Here is an 18,095-nt window from a genome sequence, read left to right as displayed (position 1 = left end):
TTCCCGGGAATCATGGGATCTCCTGACTTGAAAATAGGCACAATCGTGGACATATTCCAAGTCTCGGGGAAGCCTTCATACATGGCTCGATTAAACATCATAGCCAAGAGCTCTGCAAGCATATCTCTAGCATGGATGAAGTGCTCTGCTACCAAACCATCATGATCATGTGCTCTCCTTGTCTTCATCCTGTCAATAGCTTTCCTTACCTCCGGGCAGTAAAGAAAGAACATGTCGCCTTCATACATGGCTCGATTAAACATCATAGCAAGGAGCTCTGCAAGCATATCTCTGGCATGGATGAAGTGCTCTGCTACCAGAGCATCATGATCATGTGCTCTCCTTGTCTTCATCCTGTCAATAGCTTTCCTTACCCTCTCGGCAGTAAAGAAAGAACATGTCTCCGGGCATGTCTCAATCAAGGTGACCGCTGGTGGTGGTGAATGTTCGTGGAATAGCCTCCATGCTTCACCCGAGTCCTGACTTATAAATAAGTGATGTAGATCTTGCTCTAGCTGGGATAAATAAGCCCTTTTCTTTCGTCGCACTAGGCGGCGAAAGATAATCCATGGTTGTCTATGTGTGGTAATACCCATGAGCACTTCTCTCTGTAACTTGATCATCATCTCTCTATACTCCTCATCATACCAACTGTTCTGGGGCATTTTTCTAGATCGTCTCCGTGTAGGCTTGTTGTGGGGGTATGCTTCTGATGCTGCATCATGGAGCGTCTATCAGTATCTGAGTGAGTTCATCTAGTGGCCGTCCTGGCTCCTGGTGCATAGCTTCCTGTATATCTCGCCAACTTATGGGACCCAAGTGACCCAAAGACATTAAAAGCAACCCCACACACACACACATTCAATTGCGTGGCAAGTTGATGATGTGGCAGCAATACGGAGTTCCAGATTTTGTGCCGACAGAATTGTACGTATTTTCGAATTTTGCACTGGCAGAGTTGTATGGATTTCCAAGTTTTATGCTGACATACTAACGTGGCAGATTTGTACGGATTTTCGTGTTTTACGTTGATTGCTGACGTGGCAAACCTGTACAAATTTTTGCTTTTGCGCTGGCAACTTTTGGGCATCTGCTTTTGGACCAAATGCTTTTGAGTATATAGCTTTTCATGCAAACTGCTTTTCATAGGCCAAGAGCCTTTAAATATGAGCCAAGGGCTCATTCTCTGGCATGCTCCGCATGAGGTGAAGATGATGGAGTACCAGTGATGTATAGAGTTCAAGCAATATAAAGAAATACCGAAAGGGAAGCCAAGGTTTGGGGCCAATGCGCGTGGAACTCCGCCACTCTGTGTCGCTCTCTCTCTCTCTCTCTCTCTCTCTCTCTCTCTCTCTCAGTTAGTTGTTATTGAAGTGCTAAAAGTCCTTCAGTCTGTTCTTTCCGTTGGCACGCAATGCCCGGTCTCGTGACACCTGCAATGAACACAAGGAAGAAACACGCATAACGCACACATACGCTTGCTGTAATTTTCTGCACATAACCTGAAATTCTTACCTGTGCACGTTCCAATGCCGAAACGGAGGCCTTTTTCGTAATGGAATTGCACCAAACTTTGTATAGGAGTAGGCTAAATAGAGAAGACTGAGATTCTATGGGTGCTTCGCTGAAATCCCCCCTATTTGAGATGATTAAGGGCTGAAAACAGAGAATTTACAGCCACTACGCTCTAGAAAGAGAGCGTTTGCTGCAACTTCTCGCGATGAAACTTCTCAAGAAAGTGGCTATGGCTATGAGAGCCCTTGCTCTAGACAATGGGAGCTCAAAGCTACCACGTATGTCATAAGGGGCTGCTCTCAAGCTCTACTGGAGAGCTCCATCGCGTAGAGCATACTCACACTAGGGGGAGTAGGAGCACTGCCAACCTCCCAAGAGAGGGAGGCACTGCTCTTATAAAGATTGGAGGAAGAGGGGGTGCTAGGAGATGAGGGAGTTGAGAGAGAGAGCTTGCATGAGTATGCGTGCCACTTGGCACGCATACTTTAAAATTTGAAAACCATTCTATCTTTTAAGTTTTAAAAGTGTACAAGTCACTTAAATAAATGTGCAACTAACTCACAAATGCTAACAGTAATTCTACCCATGAGAACATTAAAGGTTTCCAAAGCAGTACCGCATCGCCACTGCTCCCGCATTGCCTGTTCACACATGTCCGGCCATTTGCGCAAGCACAAATAATTAAGATTAATTTAACTTGCTTATCCCAAGGCCTTATTAATAATTAACGAAGGCCTTACGATCAATGTTCTAAGGACCCCATCTCATTCCTATGCTCGCACTGACGCGCGTAATTTTTTTGAGCCTAAAACTTGAGGCTATTGTCTACTCCTTATGAAGGCAAGCCTTCAAGGTAATTTTTTGCTAGCGTTTCCCTGAGGTGTTCCAGCCCGCATTTGGGCACACCTAAGACCCTAGAACTACGAGTTTTATTCCGATGCACACACAACTAAGTAAATAATTATTTTTGGTAAATAAATTAGTTATTTACAAAGACTGATATTGTTACAATTTGTTATTTTTTTGTGTCTCCCCGGTGGAGAACATGACTCCCAGAAACCTGAAGAGAGAGAAATTGAAGACAAGTTGATGTGCATGACTCGACCCCAACATCCTTGTCAAGGATGTATTGTGTCACCTTCCAACCTCTCTTTGGCAAATCGAGTATATTCTACCCATGGATTGAGGCTTTAGTCCATTCAATTCAATCCTAAAAGACTCTAAATAAAATTTAACTTGGTCTTACTTGAGAGCATTCGCCCAAGCATCACACCTCGTTCCTTTGCTGGTCAAGCTCTCGTACCACACGAGGTGCGCTTGGTGACCACTTCCATATTGTAATGACTAATGACTAAAATGGAACAGCCACCATAGAACTTTCACTCAAGTTGTTCAAGCTCCTACCTATAACAGTGAGTGCCCTAAACCACCAATATAGAGAGAGCAACCAGAGGGATTCAAGAACAAGTGTGGTGATTAGAGAATACCCTATTTGAGAAAAAATAACGGACAAATGGGGCCATGAAGCCCTCAGAGAGCATCAATTGAAATCTAACTGGTTGATTGTCTCACTGCTTTAAAGGGCCGAAAAATAATCTCTAGATAAGAGCCCTCAAATGAGCACACGGTTCACCAACTAGTAGACTCGCCTCCCACACCAAGGAAATGAGGCTTGGTGTGAATTGAAGTCAAGAGACTCTGAACTTGCCAACATTTGTCACAAACAAGAGAACTATGAATTTGGGAGGATAACGTTTCACCTAATCAATGGAAACAGCTACTATATATAATGCCTCTGATTCACATCCAGGTCAAAAATCTGTAAAAGTTGTTTAAAAGAAGAAGGGTGGAAGTTGATATGTTTATGCAAATGATTGCTGCATTTTCTGACCAGAAGACTGAGCAAAAGTTACATATAAATCACAAACTGATCAATTACCTTGATATAGAATGGCCCCAATCGAATTAAACATCGACGCAACTGCCATCAAAACAGGCTTGCAGAAATAAGAAAGAGAGCTTGTGCCATTTGACTTACCAAAACTCTACAAATCATATAGCTTTTTTGTCATACCCTTTCGGCACGCTTGTGTGTATCCTTCAGAAGGAAGTGCCAAGCACTCAACATGATCACTTCTGCCATGATGTATGCGGCTCTATACATCACCAGAAAGGGACGAAAAGTGAAGAATTTTGTAGGGGTTTCGATAAGTTCAGCATGCTGTGTGTGGACATTCTGAGTAAAGGTTCTAACGAAAGGTGATAATCTGGCAGAAACAATCAAATGCTTAAACACTCTCACATCTCTTTATCCTACCAATTAATTGCTTGCACTCCTTCTAAAAACTCTCTGAGCACAAGAACAACACTGACCCAAAGCGACAACAAAATATGCAGAGCACAATAAAAATTTCTGTATATTGAAAGACATTACACATAATATGTTTCTACAGGACAAGAAGAACATGTATCAATAAAGATAACATCGCAAACCTTCGTGCGCCATAATCCTTTCTATATATACGCTCATCATAGGCTGTGGCAGCCATGATCTAGCACCTCATCATGTGGCCTATCTAACTTTCAGTTTTGTATCATGATTTGTACTCACATTTTGAATTCATGGTACGATGTGACAGGAGTATAACCATGAAATGCTTCTCCCTTTCCAAATTTACTTCTGTAAGGCCGCCAAGGTTCTGCAACACCATGAGAACAAAGGAAAATCTTCAGCTACTCGCTGCTACAAGAGAGTCTGAAACACACTTATCACCTTTAAGAAAACATATTGCACCCAGTCTACAGTACAACTTATCTAAACCAATCCCTATGGTTTCACTGAGAAAAAAAAGAAGCTTTTTCACAGGACTTCCATAGAAAACTTTAACACAAGCACAGTTCTCCACCTAATCATGAAGTTTTTATGTCTGTACAACCAGTCAAGCCAGTGAAACACAAAGTTAATCCTCAACAAAGTCACGCATCTTGAGGAGGCAATGGATACATGAAATAAGGAGCATTATAACATTGTCACTTATGAAAGAAGAAGCAGTATGCCTCCTTTGACATTGTTGCTTTAGAAAATGCAGAAAAAATCTTGATCAAATCAACTAGGATCCCTGTGCAACTTGCCCTGTCAAGCACCTTCAACTTACTCATCTACAGAGTCTATTCACCTAGGGGCCCAGGGAGCAGGTGTTTAATCCTACAATCCTCAGATGCACAGCTTGCGAAAGCAAAATAAACAATGTTGGTTCCTCTGATACATGTTCCATTGCCAGCGTTCTGCACCCCTCAAAATAAGGTGTGATCAACCTCTTTTTCTGGTACTTCACATGGAACACAAGTGACTTGCAACACTAGACAGCTCACTCACTTCAGTACTGACTTCTAGTAATTCAGGACTGTTTTTAATGGTAGTTTATCAGCAGGATCCAGCTTTGAAATTTACAACCTCAAGGGTAAGGCATAAATGCCTTCAAAAGCTTATTAAATCGAGCCTTCAGAGTCCAAAAAGCATTAGAGGCACGTGCTAAAAACACGTACAACAAACAAGATTGGGTAGCTCCAACGCATAAGAACTAAAAATAAAGTACCATGTTATCCCAAACCTTCAGCTCCATGCAGATTACCGTATAAAAAAAGGTCATCAAAGGCCTTTCAAGGCAGCTGCAAAGAACACAAATATCCCACTTGAAGTAGCTTGTAATCCAGTACATTCACAAGCAGGTGCTCAGAGTTACTGCTGCTTTCAGCAAGAGCAACAGAAATTTTTCCATAAATCTGATCACATTCTTTCTGAACAGAAGACTCCAAACCAGCTTGTTCAACCAATGAAAGTTTAGAAGGGAAAAAGGTGTCGCCTTGAATCCGTGCATAAATGCAGGAAAAACAATATTGCAGCTAGAGAAATGTCTGTGTTTATCCTAGACTCTAGAGCTGCTTATTCACCTGGCTTGATCCACACCTCTTTGAAGCACCTTTACTTCAAATCGATGCACAGACCAACTACTAAAAGGTGCCTGTTGTATTGACCACAATACTTGACAACAAGAAGTCTTAACCAACGAGAGAGATAACATATCTTACAAATGCCGGAATAGCACTTCTACACTAATTTCGGCCAAGCAACCGCACAATGGAACAACCAAATACAAGAGGAAGGAATCCATAATACCTGCAAAATGCAGCCTCCCAGAAAGGAGACGTAAATGCGCGAAGGAAAACCTTTGAGAGCGCGCTACGAGGTGAAACACAGCGACGGCCATCGCCGTGATTCATACGCGACAAGGCTAAAACTTGCCTTACCACGTCAGGTGCTCACTTTCTGTGTGCCTGTGCTTGGCAAAACTTGCAGCGGCCATGTCATGCAAGGCATGTACGTGGAATTAGAAGGGGTTTTAGCACAGTTGTAGCTTATCTTGTACCTTAGGTGTTCAAGATCTTTTTTTGAGGGGTAAGGGGTTAGTGATGTCTCCCCTTTTTGCTCATGAAAAATGGAAGGTTAATTTTTTTTAAATGCAGGTTTTTCGTTGGCTGAAAGAAATAGAAGATGCTCATTACAAAGACTCTGTAGGCAAGATAATGTGTCTTTAGCTGATAGGATTGGGTGATAGCTCAAATAAAACACACAGCGTGATTGGGAAGGGATGTGTGGAAGATTTTGGTGGAGATTCTCCACTCAAAGAATGAATGGTAGCCTCGATGTTTAGAATATTGTAGGATAAGAGGACTCTCTCTCTCTCTAGCTAGTCTAGGAGATCTCTCTCTATTGTTCTGATAATGTTAGAATCTCTCTCTCTCTCTCTCTCTCTCTCTCTCTCTCTCTCTCTCTCCGCCTTGGCTCCTTGCCCGCCATTGTTGCCTCCTCTCCTGATGTTTCCAAGGAGAGCCTCCACACCCATGACAAGATCCTCGCCGGCGACCTCCCTTTCTCACCATCCCTCGCAACTACTTCGGTTGCCCGACATCACCTTCTCCTTGCTCGGCCCTTGTTGGCAACTCATGCACTAGATCTACGGCACCAATCTCTTCAGCAAGAAGAGTTTGGACTACTTTCAATACATTCGGACAGAAGAGTTTGCCAGCATGATACATTCCATCTATGATGCCGCAAGATTGCCCATTTTGGTGTTGTGTACCACTCAAATGAACTTTAACAATGTTATGTCATGGATGGTGCTCGGCAAGCGCTTGGATGCTCTTGCCAAGGGTGGAGCAGATCTTCATCATTCCGTTCTTACTGCATTTAATCCAGGTGATTTCATCCCTTGGCTCACTCAGGCTGATTTGTTGGGCTTGACGAAGCTTAGCAAGCAGATAGGGTGCCGAGCGAAGACGGTACCTTTCAAGAGATGATCGACTAAAGGCGTGGCATGCACATGGAATGCCCCAATCAATGACTTTCTTGACCTCCTTTACAAGCTTTTGTTGATACCAAACATAAGGAGCTTCAAATCACCAATGCCAATATAAGGGCCATTCTTCTCATGGTAAGACATTTATAACATGTTATTCAATTCTAGGTGGGGTAAAGAGGAAGACTAAGAGCTCAACTTTGGTGCAGGCAATAGACACACAATGACTAGAGCAGCACGGCCAAGGCCTAGGGCATGGGCCTGGAGTACACATTAGGCAAAGCACAAAGTAGTTGTAGTTGTGAATGGGTAGAGCTTGGTGCGGCTGCAAGAACAGTCCGAGAAGAGGGGGACTTGTATGAGGCGGGGTGTATGGGCAGTCCCCAGCGTTGTTGAGGCAATTGGCAGGGCCGAGCAAATGAGTCTATTCATGAGCACGCATCCAATGAGGGATTGGACGTTCTGCACAATGTGACGTGGATCCAAGTGCAGGCAACGAGAGGGAGAAAGGAGTTAGCCACCTATTTTCTCTTTATTTCTTAAAACAAGCTAATGTTTGAAGCTACCAATATCTTAACCTTGACTACTTGTAAAAGGAATTGCCTCTTTTCCCGCTTTGAGGCTACAGTAGCGAAAGGGACACGAGCAAATTGGAGAAGGGAAGAGCTCTCTCTGATTCTTACGACCTACGAAGACAAAGGGGAGATAGCGGGAAAATATAGGCTGAGGGGAGGCACGTTGAGCGTCACTTATTCAGTATGAAGCAACAATTGGGCAGTTCAATGTCACCCTCATTGCTTGCCAAATCAAGTAGGTGTAGCCAATCGGTATATGGGACGTAGGTCTACTTTCTAGCCTATATATATTTATATATATGCAAAAGGTGAAAAATCTCCAGAGAGAGAGAGAGAGGTAGAGCAAGAGACTCAAAGAGGGGGGCGCGGAGAGAGAGAGAGAGAGAGAGAGAGAGATTGAAAGCTCAGTTTGCATTAACAATCCCTCCTACCCTCAATACAAGGACCTCACCTCTAAATATTAATTGCACTCACCCTTGAAGCCTCGTAGATTACATGCCTTCCACTACGATGCAATGTGAGAACACATGTCAACACAAGGTGGATGGTACGAGTTGCATAGAGGAAGGCAACAAGGTACGGATAGTTGGAGACTCTTTTGTGCGCCTGAGCGTGTGTGTGTGTGTGTGTGTGTGTGTGTGTGTGTGTGTGTGTGTGTGTGTGTGTGTGAGAGAGAGAGAGAGAGAGAGAGAGAGAGAGAGAAGGCAAACCATTGCTTTCCCTCGAAGAATCCTAAATTGCAATGAGAGAAAGGTCTAAGTTGAAATAGAGAGAGAAAATGGATAATCAATTTTATTATTTTTTGTAATTAGTGTCAAGTCCCTCCCTCCCCCTTTTGAACCCTTCAGTTTCTTTTTTTTTTTGTTGAATAACTTTTGTCATGATATCTTTCCAAGGTATTTTATCAATAACATCCCATTGGTGATTGGAGGTGCATACTTAGTTTATCATGGATGGCCATCTATGTGCAAGCCTAGTGATTTCATCTCTTGTTCAAGATTGTAATGGTGGTCTAAACCTTCCTATACTATTCTCAAGGGCAGGCCTTGTGATTTTATCACTTGTTTTTTTAGCCATTCCAAGCCGCCCACTCACCCACGCTCTCATGTCTCAAGGGTTGAACCATAGTGGTTGCACTTAAAGCCCTCACATTTACCACTAGGTGAACTTCTTTTCGACAGATGTTCAACTTCTCAATGAATCCTTAAGTAGTCAACCCTCACCTCCATCCCCTAAAAGTTGTTACCATATACATATGGTAGTGATGTGTGTGAACACACTTAGGACCGTCGCACACTTAGGACCGTTGGGGCATTTTTTCCCTCTTTAGGAGGTTTTTTCCCCCGTGCATTGTATATACGCCCATTACTCTAGGGCTATCTATCTTTCCATTGCACACTAAGTAATATACTCTCTGTTGTGTGCCTTGACCTTCCTTCATCTTCTCCAAGCTGTATGTGTTTCCCTGCAACCCTAATTCCAACAATTGGTATCAGAGCAGGTTGCGTCCTCCTGGGCTTAGTCGCCATCAGGTCCATCACATGCTTGCTCACTTTCTCTAATTTCAGTGAGCTTTGGCGAGCGTTCAGAGGTTGACAAAATTTTTGGGAAAGCTAGTAGAGCTTAGTCTACTCAGATTTCTTATTCGGGCCCATTTCGACCTCCGTTTCCACTACAGTCAGGTCTGCAAAGGCAATTTTGTCATTTGTGCAAAATTTTTGTTAGTGCCAATTATTGCATAATAGGTCCCATACAATCTACTGCGGGTTGTGTTATATAGCATGTGTTGGTTTCACTCAGTTTCTCCTCATTTCGGGTAGTTTTCACATTCGGTGTAGGCATTTTCCATGGCTGACAACAACACAGATGTGTTCAAGATGTTTGCTACCGAGGACAGATTGGATGGGGACAATTACCCTATGTGGGCTTACATGATGCAACATGTTCTTGTGTCAAAGGGTGTCTGGAATATTGTTCAGGGCATTGATGTACGTCCTAGTTGTTCTGAGGATGTAGGTGATGTTGAGGATGTTGTAGGTCTTGCTGCAAGGATTGCTGCTATTAGAGTTGTTTTGCCTACAGCAGAACAAGCTCGTTGGGATGTAAAGGATGGGCAGGCTCATGCATTGATTGCACTGTCTGTGAAGCGCACCATTACTCCTCACATTCGAGTGAAATCTGCAAAACAGGCTTGGGATATTCTAGCTGGTCTTTATGCATGCCACAATGAGGCAAAAATTACATTGCTGCGTAAAGAGCTGGAGTCGAAGATTATGCATGAGGACGATGATATGAAAACTTTCCTTGCTAGTGTCAAGGATATCAATGAGCAACTTATTTCTGCAGGTGAAGTCATTTCAGAAAACTCCCTTGTGCAGACTGTTCTTGATGCCTTACCAGATTCTTACTGGACTTCTGCTAGTACTTGGAGACTTATGACCCAAGGAAATCCTGAAGTTGTCAAGTTTAATGCATTATGCACATTGCTATTGCAAGAGTCACTTTCCATAAAGAACGGGACTAGACAGCGTGCAATTGAACACACTTTTATTGCTGCTCAAAGAAAGGGTGGTAACAACAATGTAGCCACTTCTTATGGTTCTTCTGCGAGTGGAAAATCACATGTTCCTAATGCTTCTGCTGGCAGCAATTCGTATACAAATTCTGGTGATAAGGGCAAAAAGAAGATGCGTTGCCATTTTTGTAAAGCTAATGATCACTTGATCAAGTAGTGTCCTAAGTTGAAGGCCAAAGAGGCTAAGAAGAAAGAGGGTGGTTCCACTTCAAATGTTGGTTCCACTACAAATGCAGCCATTGTTGAGTCTTCTGTGAAAGGAGACTGTGATGATGATGTTGATGCAGAATGGGCTTTTAGTGCAGAGTGCACTTACAATCCTGTTGTCCATGATGCATGCATGTCGGTTGCTGCAGATTCACATGTGTGGTATTTTGACGGTGGTGCTACAAAGCACATTACCTCTCATTGTGAATTGTTCACCACTCTCGAGTATGTCCCTCATGGATATTCAGACACTTGTGCCAACAATGCCTCATTCGGTTCAGGGAGTTGGAAAGATTGTGCTTACTGCTGCAAATGGCAATTCTTTCACGCTTGTTGACACACTTTATGTACCTGGGATCAAGAAGAATCTTTTGTCTGTATTTGCACTTGCTAGACTTGGACTTGTAGTCAAATTTGTGGATAATAGATCCCCAGTTCATGATCTCAGTTTTGGTGATGAAATTGTTGCATCTGGCCTTTTTGTGCCATGGTCTGTATAAGCTCACTTTGTATGATAAGCGTGGATAAAATTTTGCAAATGCAGTTGCAAATTCAAGGACTGTTTCAGATGCAAAACTGTGACATGCACGTTTTGGGCATCTGAATTTTGCTAGTTTGCTGCGTTTGTAGAAATCTGATATGGTTGTTTCTTTGCCACCTCTTGAAGCGCTTGTCAAACATGTTTGTAAAGGCTGTATTTTGGGTAAAATGCAGTGTGCTAAGTTTCCAAAGGATGGGTCAGTTCGTGCTACATGCAAATTGCAACTTGTGCATAGTGATGTTTGTGGGCCTATGCAAACTCCGTCCTTCGGAAGGTACTTGTATTTCGTGACTTTCATTGATGACTACTCCAGGCATGCATGGGTATATCCGTTGAAAGATAAGGCCGAAGTGTTCATGTGCTTCAAGCAATTTCTTGCTATGGCTGAAAATGTCTTGTAATGTACTATGGGCACCCTCCGTTCCGATCAAGGGGGGGAGTATATGTCTCATGAATTTAATGCATTTTTGGCTAGTCGTGGGATAAAACACCTATATAAGGTGCCATATATGCCTCAACAAAATGGTATTGCTGAGAGGAAAAACAGGTCTCTTACGGAAATGGCAAGATGTATGGTCAAGAGTCAAGCTTTACCACATTGGTTTTGGCTCGAGGCTGTCATGTGTGCCACTTATGTACTCAACAGGTGTCCTACGAAAGCATTGTAGCCTATGACTCCATATGCAGCATGGCATGATAGAAAGCCATCTATTGAGCACATACGTGTTTTTGGCTGTTTGGCTTATGGTTTAATGCCACAAGTGCAGCGCAAAAAAATTGGATGATAAGGCTGTCAAATGTATTTTTGTTGGTTATAGTGCTGAAAGCAAAGGTTACAGGTTGTACCATCCGCAAACTAAGCGTATTTTGGTCTCACATGATGTTGTGTTTGTGGAAAATTCTGTTTAGCCTTTGTTGACATGTACTAGAGACAGTAATGTAAGCTCACAGGACATTTATAACACTTTGTTGCCTCTTTTTAGTGGTGGAATTACGAATGTAAATTCCAATGAGGCAAATGTACAGCCTATGGGGGTTTTTGAAATTGTTACAAATCAGCCTATTACTGATGTAGATGTACATGATGTACTTGATGAGGAAAGGGCTGAAAATGAGCAGGCTAGAGGTACGCCAAAATGGCTGGTGCGTACTTTGTGTGACAGTAAATTGGATGCACCTTTGTCTAGTCATACTCGTTCATGTTCTCGCCATGCCTCTTATGCATCAGATTGTTATGCTTTGGTTGTGTCTAGCTTACATGACGTTGAGGAACCTCTGTCATTTAATGAAGCACAAGATTCAGAAAATTGGATGGCTGCCGTGCAATCAGAATATGATGCACTTATAGAAAATGACACATGGACTTTATGTGATTTGCCTCCTGGCAAAAAGGCCATTCGTACAAAGTGGGTTTACAAGTTGAAACGCAAGCCGGATGGTGAAGTTGATCGCCATAAGGCTCGACTTGTTGCAAAAGGCTATGCATAGCAAAAATGCATAGATTATGAAGAAACTTTTGCTTCCACTTGCCATATGACTATTGTTCTTTTTCTATGTGCATTGGCATCTCATTTTGGTTGGGATGTACATCAATCCGATATTGTTACTGCTTTCTTGAATGGTGACATTTTTTAGGAAGTCTATGTAACGCAGCCTCACAATTTTGTCAAGAAAGGACAAGAGGACAAAGTGTGCAGATGTAAGAAGGCTTTGTATGGGTTGACGCAATCTCCTCGTGCCTGGTATGAGAAAGCTGACACTTATTTGGTCAAACGAGGCTTTTGAACAGTCCAAGAGAAAGCATAATTTATGTCAAGCGTGAGGGCGATGTGCTTCTCATTGCTGTTCTTTATGTGGATGATATGTTGATCACTGGTCCCAATGAGGCACATACTGCTGAATTTAAGACTGATTTGAATGCTATACTTTCAAGATGAAAGATTTGGGGTTGTTGCATCATTATTTGGGCATACAATTTAAGAGATGGTGGCATTGCCTTGTGTCAAAAATGTTACATAGAGACATTGCTATGTAAGTTTGGACTTGAGGATTGCAAACCTATTGCCACTCACATGGAAACAGGTTTCAAGTTGAGTCTACATGATGCTGGTGATCCTACTAATGTCACTCTTCACCAAACTGTTGTTGGTTGCCTCATTTATGTATGCAGCACGACGCCGGATATTCAGTTTGCAGTCTCACAGGTCATCAGATTTATGCATAGCCCAAGGTCTAAGCATTGGCTGGTTGTCAAGAGGATTTTCCACTACTTGAGTGGCACTTTACATCTTGTCTTGTTTTATCCCAAGGGGGGATCATTGCCTCCATACTTGCATGCTTTTTTAGACTCAAATTGGGCTGGTTGTTTTGACACACGATGCTTGGTAGTTCATGTATATCATGGTTGAGCAAGAAGCAACCTATTGTGGCCACTTCGAGTTGTGAGGCTGAGTACATGGCAATCTTCACATCTACGATTGAGTGTGGATGGCTCAGACACCTTACGGCTGATTTGAGTGTTGGACAGGACACTGCCAACACTATCTACACTGATAGTCATAGCGCATTGGCAGTTGCAAGGAACCCAATTTTTCATGCTCGCACAAAGCACATTGAGGTGCATTACCACTATGTCAGGGAGAGGCTCTCAGCAAGAGAGATTAGCTTGGCTTATGTGCCAACATAGGAAAACTTTGCAGATCTTTTCACAAAGGCATTATCTCATGAGAAGTTCGAAGCTTTCCGCAAAGCTTTGGGCTTACTCCCCTTTGTGGACTGATCGTGCCCTCAGGGCATGGCACTTCCCTTTACTCATGTGCCAGCTCTTGTTCACCGCATCACTCCAACGGGGGTTTGTTACCATATACATGTGGTAGTGATGTGTGTGAACACACTTAGGACCGCCGGGGCATTTTTTCCCTCTTTATACGCCCATCACTCTAGGGCTATCTATCTTTCCATTGCACACTAAGTAATATACTCTCTATTGTGTGCGTTGAGCTTCCTTCATCTTCTCCAATCCAAGCTGTGTGCATTTCCCTGCAACCCTAATTCCAACAAAAGTATGACAACAGTCTCCAAAAAAACTTTTTTTCAAAAACTTGGAAAACCTACATATGAGAAATAGTAAATGAAAGTTTTTGCACTAAATTTTGTAGGGGTCCTCACCTTCAAATTTAAATTGAGAGGTAAACCCAAGTTTTTTTGAGAAGAGAATGGAAGGATGAAGGTAGTTAATGCAACAAAGAAAAATACTCTCTCTCTCTCTCTCTCTCTCTCTCTCTCTCTCTCTCTCTCTCTCTCTCTTCCACAAGGTCAAAATTCTCCTCTCCTTCTGCTTCACTCTCTCTAATGCTTGGGAAAACCTTCATAAAGCAAACCCTAAAGGAATATCGACTCACACACACTCCTAGTTTTAGTTTTCCATGTGATGCCACGTGCTTTATGTGAGACCTTTGGGCCTTGTGATTTGCTTAGTAATATAGAAGTGTCTTATCCCTCCTAGTTTTAGTTTTCCATGTGATGCCACGTGCTTTATGTGATACCTTTGGGCCTTGCGATTTGCTTAGTAATATAGAAGTATCTTATCCCTCCTTGTCTTTTGAATGTGTGTGTGTGTGTGTGTGTGTGTGTGTGTGTGTGAGAGAGAGAGAGAGAGAGAGAGAGAGAGAGAGAGAGAGTACTTTTGTTGGAATTAGGGTTGCAAGGAAATGCACACAGCTTGGATTGGAGAAGATGAAGGAAGCTCAACGCACACAACAGAGAGTATATTACTTAGTGTGCAATGGAAAGATAGATAGCCCTAGAGTGATGGGCGTATAAAGAGGGAAAAAATGCCCCGGCGGTCCTAAGTGTGTTCACACACATCACTACCACATGTACATGGTAACAAACCCCCACTGGAGTGATGCGGTGAACAAGAGCTGGCACATGAGTAAAGGGAAGTGCCATGCCCTGAGGGCACGATCAGTCCACAAAGGGGAGTAAGCCCAAAGCTTTGCGGAAAGCTTCGAACTTCTCATGAGATAATGCCTTTGTGAAAAGATCTGCAAAGTTTTCCTATGTTGGCACATAAGCCAAGCTAATCTCTCTTGCTGAGAGCCTCTCCCTGACATAGTGGTAATGCACCTCAATGTGCTTTGTGCGAGCATGAAAAATTGGGTTCCTTGCAACTGCCAATGCGCTATGACTATCAGTGTAGATAGTGTTGGCAGTGTCCTGTCCAACACTCAAATCAGCCGTAAGGTGTCTGAACCATCCACACTCAACCGTAGATGTGAAGATTGCCATGTACTCAGCCTCACAACTCGAAGTGGCCACAATAGGTTGCTTCTTGCTCAACCATGATATACATGAACTGCCAAGCATCGTGTGTCAAAACAACCAGCCCAATCTGAGTCTAAAAAATCATGTAAGTATGGAGGCAATGATCCCCCCTTGGGATAAAACAAGCCAAGATGTAAAGTGCCACTCAAGTAGTGGAAAATCCTCTTGACAGCCAGCCAATGCTTAGACCTTGGGCTATGCATAAATCTGATGACCTGTGAGATTGCAAACTGAATATCCGGTGTCATGTTGCATACATAAATGAGGCAACCAACAACAGTTTGGTAAAGAGTGACATTAGCAGGATCACCAGCATCATGTAGACTCAACTTCAAACCTGTTTCCATGTGAGTGGCAATAGGTTTGCAATCCTCAAGTCCAAACTTACATAGCAATGTCTCTATGTAACATTTTTGACACAAGGCAATGCCACCATCTCTTAAACTGTATGCCCAAATAATGATGCAACAACCCCAAATCTTTCATCTTGAAAGTATAGCATTCAAATCAGTCTTAAATTCAGCAGTATGTGCCTCATGGGGACCAATGATCAACAGATCATCCACATAAAGAGCAGCAATGAGAAGCACATCGCCCTCACGCTTGACATACATTGTGCTTTCTCTTGGACTGTTCGAAAGCCTCGTTTGACCAAATAAGTGTCAGCTTTCTCATACCAAGCACGAGGAGATTGCTTCAACCCATACAAAGCCTTCTTACATCTGCACGCTTTGTCCTCTTGTCCTTTCTTGACAAAATCGTGAGGCTGCGTTACATAGACTTCCTAAAAAATGTCACCATTCAAGAAAGTAGTAACAATATCGGATTGATGTACATCCCAACCAAAATGAGATGACAATGCACATAGAAAAAGAACAATAGTCATATGGCAAGTGGAAGCAAAAGTTTCTTCATAATCTATGCATTTTTGCTACGCATAGCCTTTTGCAACAAGTCGAGCCTTATGGCGATCAACTTCACCATCCGGCTTGCGTTTCAACTTGTAAACCCACTTTGTACCAATGGCCTTTTTGCTAGGAGGCAAATCACATAAAGTCCATGTGTCATTTTCTATAAGTGCATCATATTCTGATTGCATGGTAGCCATCCAATTTTATGAATCTTGTGCATCATTAAAAGACAGAGGTTCTTCAACATCATGTAAGCTAGACACAGCCAAAGCATAACAATCTGATGCATAAGAGGCATGGCGAGAACATGAACAAGTATGACTAGACAAAGGTGCATCCAATTTATTGTCATGCAAAGTACGCACCAATCATTTTGGCGTACCTCTAGCCTGCTCATTTTCATCCCTTTCCTCATCAAGTACATCATGTACATCTGCATTAGTAAAATAGGCTGATCTGTAACAATTTCAAAAACCCCCATAGGCTGTACATTTGCCTCATTGGAATTTACATTCGTACTTCCACCACTAAAAGAGAGGCAACAAACTGTCATAAATGTCCTGTGAGCTTGCATTACTGTCCATGTGCATGTCAACAAAGGCTAAACAGAATTTTCCACAAACACAACATCACGTGAGACCAAAATACGCTTAGTTTGCGGATGGTACAACCTGTAACCTTTGCTTTCAACACTATAACCAACAAAAATACATTTGACAGCCTTATCATCCAATTTTTTTGCACTGCACTTGTGGCACTAAACCATAAGCCAAACAGCCAAAAACACGTATGTGCTCAATAGATGGCTTTCTATCATGCCATGCTACATATGGAGTCATAGGCTACAATGCTTTCGTAGGACACCTGTTGAGTACATAAGTGGCACACATGACAGCCTCGAGCCAAAACCAATGTGGTAAAGCTTGACTCTTGACCATACATCTTGCCATTTTCGTAAGAAACCTCTTTTTCCTCTCAGCAATACCATTTTTTTGAGGCATATACGGCACCTTACATAGGTGTTTTATCCCACGACTAGCCAAAAATGCATTAAATTCATGAGACATATACTCCCCCCCTTGATCGGAACGGAGGGTGCCCATAGTACATTTCGAGACATTTTCAGCCATAGCAAGAAATTGCTTGAAGCACATGAACACTTCGGCCTTATCTTTCAACGGATATACCCATGTATGCCTGGAGTAGTCATCAATGAAAGTCACGAAATACAAGTAACTTCCCAAGGACGGAGTTTGCATAGGCCCACAAACATCACTATGCACAAGTTGCAATTTGCATGTAGCACGAACTGACCTTTGGAAACTTAGCACACTGCATTCTACCCAAAATAAAGCCTTTACAAACATGTTTGACAAGCGCTTCAAGAGGTGGCAAAGAAGCAACCATATCAGATTTCTACAAACGCAGCAAACTGGCAAAATTCAGATGCCTAAAACGTGCATGTCACAGTTTTGCATCTAAAACAGTCCTTGAATTTGTAACTCCATTTGCAAAATTTTATCCACACTTATCATACAAAGTGAGCTTATACAGACCATGGCATAAAAAGGCCAGATGCAACAATTTAATCACCAAAACTGAGATCATGAACTGAGGATCTATTATCCACAAATTTGACTACAAGTCCAAGTTTAGCAAGTGTAGATATAGACAAAAGATTCTTCTTGATCCCAATTACATAAAGTGTGTCAACAAGCGTGAAAGAATTGCCATTTGCAGCAGTAAGCACAATCTTTCCAACTCCCTGAACCGAATGAGGCATTGTTGGCACAAGTGTCTGAATATCCATGAGGGACAGACTCGAGAGTGGTGAACAATTCACAATGAGAGGTAATGTGCTTTGTAGCACCACTGTCGAAATACCACACATGTGAATCTGCAGCAACTGGCATGCATGCATCCTGGACAACAGGATTGTAAGTGCATTCTTCACTAAAAGCCCATTCTGCATCAACAAATTTTGTTAACATGGTTGACAATAACCAAGAGAGTAGAATGAACATTGATAACTTTGATTTTGCACATGAAGGTGGTAATGATGATGTCCCCATGTTTGTCAATTATTTG

The 18,095-nt window shown here is 42.5% G+C and overlaps 1 protein-coding gene across 2 annotated transcripts in view; it reads right to left on the bottom strand.

The window, feature by feature from the left end:
* LOC147428242 (Protein kinase superfamily protein) overlaps positions 1–5,918 on the bottom strand; it is a 77,058-nt gene extending 71,140 nt beyond the window's left edge. Inside the window, exons 1-4 of one of the 2 annotated variants that reach the window (XM_086496658.1) lie at positions 5,693–5,918; positions 4,127–4,214; positions 3,590–3,782; positions 3,455–3,496 (exon numbers count right to left, since the gene is read on the bottom strand). In XM_086496658.1, the coding sequence (XP_086352784.1) occupies positions 3,455–3,496; positions 3,590–3,782; positions 4,127–4,214; positions 5,693–5,783 (414 nt within the window). In that variant the 5' untranslated portion in view covers positions 5,784–5,918. Of the gene's footprint in view, positions 1–3,454; positions 3,497–3,589; positions 3,783–4,126; positions 4,215–5,692 lie in introns of those variants that run through there. The other variant, XM_086496659.1, reaches the window with a different exon arrangement.
* Between the last annotated feature and the right edge of the window lie 12,177 nt (positions 5,919–18,095).

This window comes from Adiantum capillus-veneris, chromosome 23 (genome assembly GCF_014529385.1).
Source record: "Adiantum capillus-veneris isolate H3 chromosome 23, ASM1452938v2, whole genome shotgun sequence".
Taxonomy (NCBI): Eukaryota; Viridiplantae; Streptophyta; class Polypodiopsida; order Polypodiales; family Pteridaceae; genus Adiantum; species Adiantum capillus-veneris.
The sequence above is the reverse complement of the archived record's forward strand: the minus strand, read 5'-3'. Positions and strand labels throughout refer to the sequence as shown.